At 40.7% G+C, this 9,035-nt stretch overlaps 1 protein-coding gene across 1 annotated transcript; it reads left to right on the forward strand.

The window, feature by feature from the left end:
• Positions 1-708: 708 nt before the first annotated feature.
• Positions 709-4,097, forward strand: LOC107794400 (NAC domain-containing protein 83-like). The gene is made up of 3 exons (XM_016616882.2): positions 709-3,001; positions 3,168-3,439; positions 3,516-4,097. The coding sequence occupies exons 1-3, from the start codon at positions 2,815-2,817 to the stop codon at positions 3,804-3,806; spliced, it is 750 nt and encodes a 249-aa protein (XP_016472368.1). The 5' UTR covers positions 709-2,814; the 3' UTR covers positions 3,807-4,097.
• Positions 4,098-9,035: the final 4,938 nt, after the last annotated feature.

Consider the following 9,035-nt stretch of genomic DNA (forward strand, 5'->3'; position numbering starts at 1 on the left):
AATTTTTTTATAAACAACTTTTTGAATTTTGTCTTTTTGTATACCAAATTTTAGGTGGTCTTTCCATTTCAATTAGTGCCCTCACCACCCACAAAAATTTTTCACCATATAGTGCATACTCACGATTGAAAAGGGGTACCAATTTTAGTTCTAGCATTTATTTTTCTTTCATAGGGGCTTTTTGCTAGCAGATTTCTTTCTTCCTCTTCAAGTACAAGGGCACGGATACATTCACCTGCACACAGATTTTTTAGAGGGAGAGAGACAGAATTTTGGAGAAAAGAGAAAAAGAAAAGTTTTAAGGTTTCTCTTCTTGGAGTTTCAAAACAAAAAAAAAAAAAAAAAATTCAGTTTACTTGTCGATTTTCCTCTTGAATTCCAGAAAAACAAAAAAAAAATTCAGTTTAGTTTTCTTAATTTTCCTCTTGAATCTAGAAAAATTGCATATGAAATATTTCTGTTTTGATTCCAATTTTCGAAAAAAAATAAGACAACAAAATTCCAGTCCCTTCCTTCGATCATGGATTCCAAATATGGAAGTCGAATGAGTTGAGGCGCTGTTCGAGTTTGGTTCATTCGAGTTCCCGTCAATCCATTTCTATTTCATCTTTACAGTTCAGATTTGATTTGCCGGAGTTAGATGTAATCAAATTCATATATTAAAAGTAGTTTGCTCACTTGAGGTCCATTCTTATCTCTTCTCTATTTGTTTACCCTCTTTAACTTTATGTGTGCGATTTCTTGTTGATACTGCTTTGTTAATTAATTTTGTGAGTGCTCTGTTTGGTTGTTGATTTCTGTCATCCAAAACATTTCGCCCAAATAGAGTTATTTTAAAGGAATCTTCTATTTAAGTTCCATATCTTCATCCTTTCTCATATGTTCGTTTAATGCTTGAAATTAATTTATGATAATGGCCGAGTGAAATGGGTTTAGGATTTTAAAATTTGCTCAATAAATTAAAATAGAAATTGAGTGTCAGTTTTATTCTATGACGTAAAAATTGAAAGTTCTTAAATCATGTAAAACCGTCTAAATTTTGGTATTCTCATAGATTTAGTGTGTCCTTTATATTAGAGAAATATGGTGCTTACATATTTGTGCATGAGTGATTAGGAAGTTCGTATAACAGGTTGTTTAAAATCTTTTTTTTTCTCCTAATTTTTCAAAACTTTATTAAATTGTTTGGTCAATTTCTTGATGTTTTGCTGGCTGTGTGGACTAGTTACGTCATTTTGGCTTCAGTAGGTTTGCTAGTATTACGCTAATATTCATATTATAAGTGCAAAACTTTTCTATCACTCTTTTACCTCTCTTTCTCGTCTTTTCTTTTGGTTCATTTTTTTTGGAAGTCCTTGTTTGTTAGGACCATTGAGTGATGATCTTTTAGAAGTATAATATTCTTGATTTGCTGGTATTGGGGACAGGCCGAGCTCATTAGTGATTAAATTGTTTACATTCCTTAGGAATTGAGCTTGGCCAAATTCATAAAAATAAAAGGTCAAGAGAATTTGAGCATGATTTAGAAGTTCCCTTTTATTTATTTATTTATTTTGTTATATTATTCGCTAGTAGCATGTTTAGGCCGATCACACTTGGGTAGGCAAATATTAGGTCATTTATTTCAGTTTTTATTTGAGGTGAGAGATCGTTCCCTTTAGTTTATACTTGGCAAAATGCCTCGTGAATTTTATATATATTTTTATCCGGGGTATGCCCTGTAGTGAATGTAATTGGAGGATGTGACGGACATCGTGGAGTGAGCATAGTATAGACTTTTGGTATTTTCCTCATATTTTTTTTATTTTGGTGGGGACGACCTCGAGTCTCTTATGTGTTTATTTTTCTTTCATTTGTTTTGCCTCAATTTGAGTATTCTTTAAAGCCAACTGGATCAAGTACGCAACCGTGACTTTCACGGGACTCGGGGAATGCCTAACACCTTCTCCCCGAGTTAAATGAACCCCCTTACTCGGAATCTCTGGTGCAAACTGGTTTAGAGTCAAATATGTATTTTAAGGGAAAATTGCTTTTAAATGATGACTTGGCACACCGAGATTATATGCCAAGTGACGACTCACCATCTGAGCTAAATAGATAATCCAATATAAGAGTAATGCGACGTCTGCTACTCTAACGGATTAAAAACTACTTTGAAAATATCAGTCCAAAAGAGTGTAAAATAGGGAGGCAAACAAAACTCCAGACATTTAAATAATCCAACATAAAAGTGCAAATTTTGCAGGGGAAGAATAGGTTGAGGTTTGGTCTTAACAGCTACGGTTTTTCCGTTGACAACTAAGCTTAGTTTTAGCTGTTTTCGTTATGTCTAACTGTAAAGACACAGCCTTTTTCTATTTTTTCTGGCAAAAAAGTTTTAACCTTTCCGAAGAGAAACAAGGCATGCACTTGTACAACCACCCACCCTCTCTTCTTTACCGTCTCACAAGTTCTAATTTCTTTTTCCCTTTTTTTCTTTTTGTGGGGGTTGTTTTAAAATTGGAAAGAGATGCGTCAAAGCAAAGGAGATTGCAGTCTATTTTAAGCAAATTAGCTCGTCCTTATTCTATTCCCTTGTCTTTTTAATAAAATTACAAAGTCCCACTCTGCCTTGTTCAACATCCCCATTATTTTACTATAAAGAAGCCACTTTCCCTCTCAATAATCCACTTTCCCTCTCAATAATCCACCCCCACTAGCTGCGTCTCTCTCTCTCTGTTCTTATCGTTTTTATTGTTCCCTCTTGTTCTTGCTCTTTGTCTGTGTTCCCTTTTTGTATAACTTGCAAAGGACACACTTTGAGTTAATTCTGTTATGGGTATGGAAAAGCTTCATTTTGTGAAAATTGGAGCGCTGAGATTGCCCCCTGGATTCAGGTTTCATCCAACTGATGAAGAACTTGTGTTTCAGTATTTAAAGCGCAAGGTCTTCTCTTTCCCTTTGCCAGCCTCTATCATCCCTGACATGGACGTTCACAAATCTGATCCTTGGGATTTACCAGGTTGGTTCGCATTGTCCATTTGCAAATTCCTCCCATCAACCTTAAAACGAATTAACTTTACTAACAATTTGATATTTTAAGTATACTACTCCACTGGCTAAGAAGCAGCAAAAGAATTAAAAGATTACGTAAAGTTTGTGATTTTTGTGAAATTGAATATATTCAGGTGATTTGGAGCAAGAAAGGTACTTCTTTAGCACAAGGGAGGAGAAGCATCCAAAGGGGAACAGGTCCAACAGAGCAACCAACTCAGGGTATTGGAAGGCAACTGGACTTGACAAGCAAATTGTGAGTTCCAGAGGCAAACAACAACAACTTGTTGGCATGAAGAAAACTCTTGTCTTCTACAAAGGAAAGCCTCTCCATGGTTGCAGAACTGATTGGATTATGCACGAATATCGCCTCGCCAATCTTGAACCCAAAAAGATTCCTACCCAGGTGAACTCAAACTTGTTGATTGATTGATATATAGTTCTTGGACATGGGTATTAACATGTGAATTCATTTACTGCAGGAAAATTGGGTTCTCTGCCGAATATTCTTGAAGAGAGGAGGCAGTAAGAATGAAGACGAGAACATGACACATATGTTGAATACAACTAGTTGTAGAGCAGGTGCAAATAGTAAGCTAGTTTTTTACGATTTTATGAGGAGGGACTTGCATAGGGTACCGTGTTCTTCATCAGTGTCTGGCTCCAGTGGGATCACTGAGCTGTCTACTAATGAATCAGATGAGCATGAAGATAGTAGCAGCTGCAATAGTTTTACCACTTTGATTAGAAGAAAATACATGACATTAGATTAGACTTTTCTTTTTTCCCTTAGTACTAATTCGAAATAATTAACCAGTTCAAAAGTAGTAGGTTGTTTTTGGCTCAAATTTCGCCTTTCTTAGACATTATCTCACTATATATACATCGACGAAACAAGAGACGCCCAAAAAGGGGAAAAGGATGGGGGAAAAAAGAAGAGGGAAAACTGGCATGTCAAAGTGAAAAATACAAATTTGGAGAGAGTTGGCATGTTTTACTATGTACTCAATCCAAGACCTAGTGAAAAATTTAGTTTTGAATTTAAATTTGTTCCCCTTGAAGTACATTATTTTTCATTTTGTACTGTTAGCTTCAGAAGACCTCTTGCTAAAAGGGGGAAAAGGAAAAACGAAAAGAGGCCATTGACTGCAAAAGGAAAAGGATCATATATTAAAAACTAAATTATGAGAAAGAGGGAAGGGAAAAAGCACATACGTACGTACACATGCTTTTATTGACAATAATCTATCTTGGGGAGCATAAGAATAAGAACATGATCTTTGCAAGATCAACTGTCCCTTCTTTAGAACCTAGAAAAGGCTTCGTTATTTTCAGATTCCACTTATTATGCTCAATAATGGTTCTGTAAACTCGATGCAGATTTTCCTTTAACTTTAAGCATAGTAATAACACTGTATCATGAATGAAACCAAAAAAGGATTTAAAGACGCAGTGAAGCAGGAATTCTAAGAATGGCCCAGTTTCCGGTGCAAAGGATTTTGTAATTGTAGAGTCCAAATTAAAGAGACATTCCATGCCATATTTCAAATCGGTTGGTAACATTGGTGATTGTTATTTACTGGCAACAGCAAGTTAGGTGTATATTCGTAAGGGGACAGAGTTAGCTAAAAATGTTGAATTTACAGGACTGGTTGGTGAAAGGGGAAGAAAGTGAAATTTCAAACTAAAGATGTACGACAGCCTGAAAAACAAGAGAGTGGTCCAATGTTTTCAAAATCCAAAGGTTGCTTCCTTCAGTTTATCAAGTTAAGAGTCTTTGTTATAGCACCTAATTGGCCAAAGTAAAGAAGAAAAAACTTCCTTTTTGATGGTGCCTTCCTGCTAAGTGCATTACTCCAGATTCTTAATTGCTGCGTAAAACAAAATAAAAAGTAATACTCCTTCCCTCCCAATTTATATGACGTTTGTTTACCCTCAAAATCGGATAACAATTAAATTTGTATATGATTTTAAGGATATATTGATTAATTTGATACAAAATGATAAATCGAGTTAGAATGGACAAGTAAAGATACAATAATTTCAAACCACGCGAGGGGGATGATTCCAGCCTTGGTGAAGCATTCACCCTCGATCCAGGCTCACAGTGGATAATTTTGATGAACGAGAGAAAAAGCTTAAAATAACAGTGAAAATAATAATATATTACTTTGGAATGCGTGTTATCCCGTCTAATGAATTATCAGGCTCCCGTTTATATAGTAGGGGAATCCTACTCTAAGTACAACTCTGTAAAAGGTAAAAAATCTTCTGTTTAACTGATTGCCGGTTCTTCATCGACACGTGTCGTGATCCACTCCGTGATATTCGGCCGGTCACAGATATCATGGCCTTCTGTTGGTCGTATTCGATTACCCAAAGTCTTCTAGGATTTGGATTGATCTCGACTCATGACCCTGATATTTTCGAAGGCAGACAACCTGCCCCCGGATTCTTACTCGATGAGACCTTTACTTCGATCACGATCCTTCGCAATCATCTTCGAGCCCGTTTTACCCTAATGGAGGCCGGAGTGTATCATTAGCCCGATTTTTACCCGTATACAGATAGTCTTCTCGTTTCTCGAAAAGCAAGCTGACGAGAAACGACATGAGCATCCTAATTCCTTCTCCAATACATTGTGTCGTAAACGACAAAAAGCTCGAAATGTCTCGTCAGTCATGTCATAGGGGCATTAAATGCACGTCAGACGCCGACCGGCTGTTCCTGGAGGCAAAACATCACTGAACCACTATAAATAACCCCTCTTTCGTTCATTTTTTGCTTTACATTAAACCGTCTACCCTCGTACTCTCGGGATTTCACTATTCTTTTTCACGTTCTAGCATTTTTACCTCCGTTGTTCAAGATTCCTTTGAAATTTTTACTCATCATCTACTCTAGCCAACACATCTGAGCTTCCAACTTTCAACCTTTCTCTATCTCTTTCAAGCTTTCCCCTATAACAATGGCAAAAACCTCAAAATCCGTTCCCCAAAAGGTCGCTTCTACTTTCCAAACGACTGCCGAAACTACTTTCGATGTGGTCGACCTTGGGAGACCTACTGCTAATGTGGCTATTGATGAACCGGCTCCTGAACCTCCATTGAAGATGTTCATTCCAGGAGGTTGTTCGATCACTGACGACTTCAAGGTCGAGAAGCCTTCTTCGGTACAAGGTCGGTATGAGGATGCCTCGAGATACATTTGCTCTATCACCGAAGAGGACCTCATCACGTAAGTAAAACTTTCCCTTGAATGTTCATTTCGTGTTCATCTCTTATTTTCTCATTGGTATTCATAATGGTGTAGCTGTCGCTCGAGTCCAAAATGATGTCCTTCGACTCAAGGAGTGGGTCAAAGGTATTGTCTCACAGATGTCCTACTCCAAGCGCTCATGGCGCAAACTCTCGAAGGGCCGTTGGGAGGCCCGTTCCCATGGTAAGATTCTTTTTCCCGAACAGGTTGTGTTAGGCTTCTCCTCTCAACATTACGTTCTTATTATTTTTCCTTTATTTCCCTTTTGTAGGTTTGCCTAAGACCGTCGAGCTTAGGCCCTCGGGCAGGTTCTTTCGCTTCGGGACAGCCCGGAACCATAACATGGGAGAAGAAAAGAAAAAGGGCCCCGAGTTCAACGAGCTCGGAGAAAGAGAAAACGAGAAGGAGCCTGGTTCGTAAGCGAAAGGAAACCTCCAACTCCCGAGTGCTTGGCTCGAAATTACTCCTCCGGCTCAGAGACGAGCCCGAGGAGGATGACATCTTCATGGCCCATGAGCCATCTGTCCCCGAGGAATGGGTGGCAGCCGAGGGGGAAATGACTGAAGCTAATCCTTCTTAAGTTCGCGAGGCTGATGCCGAGGTAAGGGACAAGGACTCGTGAGATGCCAGTCCTGCCCCGCCCGGCGTTACAGATATTTCGGGATCGCCTTCGTTCAAAGAATCAATGTTCGATGAAGCCCGGACGACGAATGAGCGGTCCTATGAGGAGGTCCATGGAGCGGATGATCCCCTTCGAGGCTTTTTTGACGGTATATACTCATCCGCCCCGGAGGAGTTTACCGGGTTGGGTGACTTAGAGGTGCCGAAGAAAAGTCCACCTTCGGGGGCAGGCGAGTCGGGCTCGAGCCCGAAATTAACCAATCGGTTCCCCGCTCCGAGCAAGGATCCTTTTCGCCCCTATAGGGATAGCCAGTTACCTCCGGTGTCAGGTAACCGAAGAAGACCGGGCCAGAATGAACGAGGTAGACGCGCCATGCCTGTTCAACAAAGCACAACAGGCTCTGAACCGAGTAATTCTTGATAATTCTCGATGATTATAATATCTCTTCTAATATTTGAACTAATTGTTTGATAATTCTAATGTTGTTTCTCGTATTTGCAGGCCTCAGTGCTCCACCACGAGACCTTCCTCCGGTACGGGGATGAGCTGAGCCAACTCGAGGCTGAAGTCAAAGAGCTTGCTGAGAAAAAAGGCATGTATAAGCTTCTCAGCGAGCAACATGAAGGAGAAGTCAAGAGCCTGCGAGCCAAGTTGGACGCGGCTCAGAAGGAACATGCCGAGCTGTTGGAACAGGTAAATATCTTTGAAGTTAGTAACGATGAGCTAGATACGGTGTCTAATGGTTAGAATCCATAGGTCCAGCAGAAGGTTGATCGGGTCGACCATCTCCAGGCCGTGATGGATGAAGCCAAGGCCATGGCCGAGAAGTGGAAGGGCAAGATGGACCGATTGGCTTCAAAAAAAGAGACCGCTTGGGAGCAGCCGGCCTCGGCGGAGGCCCAACTTCGATCGATGAAGGAAAAAGCTGAAACCCAGTCCCAAAAAATCGAAGACCTCCAGTCTTAGCTGGGCTCGACCGTTGCCGCATGGGATACCCTTGCCAAGAAGCTTGAATCAGCCAAGTCAGTGACGGAAATAACGGGCCGATGCTGAAGAGATGGTGACCCAGTATAAAGCTGATGCTGAGGCAGCTCAGGAACGCTTGAAGACCATCGTCAAATATGTGAGGTGGCAGTCCCGGAGGGAGATTCTCGAGGAAGTTCATGCCCGTGGGTTCAATTTATCGGCCGAGATTGAAAATGTTAAGAGGCTCGAGGCTGAGGCCAAGAAGTTGGCGTACCCTAAGGAAGAAGAAGATTTCGAGGGTTCGGGCGGCTCCGAGGACGGGAAAGACCCCGACGGTTCCGGTGATGAGGCGGTCTCCGGCGAAGATCGGGCTTCTTAGATGCCTTGTTGATTTTCCTCTTCTTTTTTACTTTTGTATTTTGTTGAGGCCGTCAGGCTTTTGTAAACATTTATGCGTATATACAAGGCTTTTTCCCTTCCACAAATTTCAAGCTTGTTTCTTTTTGCTTCTTTCTTTATGATCGCAAATATTTTGAATTCCTTAACACGTAATAATTAGATCTTGTTCGGGGGTTCGAACAATGCTCGTTCATGATATTATTTTGCTTAAGACTCGTGGGGGCTCGGTATGACCGGATGCTTTCCCTGAAGTGTTTACTTATAATTTTTTAGATTATAATTTTGTCGAGGATAGCCTTTGAACCGGTTTAAAAATTTTGAAGGCCTTATGTTTTGGTTACGGATCTCGGACGTCTCTGAGCCGTTCTAGGATGGCCGTAGCCTTTTAAATTCGGGTGTTGCCCAATGGGCTTATTACCCCGAGCCACCCGGGCTTGCACGGGACAACAGTCCCTAAATAGGAATGGCCATAGCCTTTGAAGTTTGGGCACTGCCTAATAGGTTTTGTGTCCCCGGGCTTTGTAGCCCGAGCTGTTTGGGCTTACCCATGACGATAGTCCCCGAGCGGGGGTGATCTATTGCATTCGTACAAGGGTTGCCTGTCACGCCCCAAACCCGGGGAGCATGATCGACGCTCAACCGAGTGAACCCGGCCGAGCAAGCCTGTTAGATTTCCTTCTATCTAAACTCATCCATGAATAAAGAGGAGATGTACTCCATTAATCAAACACTGAAAAGATTTCATTAACAACTACCA

Source organism: Nicotiana tabacum, chromosome 15, assembly GCF_000715075.1.
Source record: "Nicotiana tabacum cultivar K326 chromosome 15, ASM71507v2, whole genome shotgun sequence".
Taxonomy (NCBI): Eukaryota; Viridiplantae; Streptophyta; class Magnoliopsida; order Solanales; family Solanaceae; genus Nicotiana; species Nicotiana tabacum.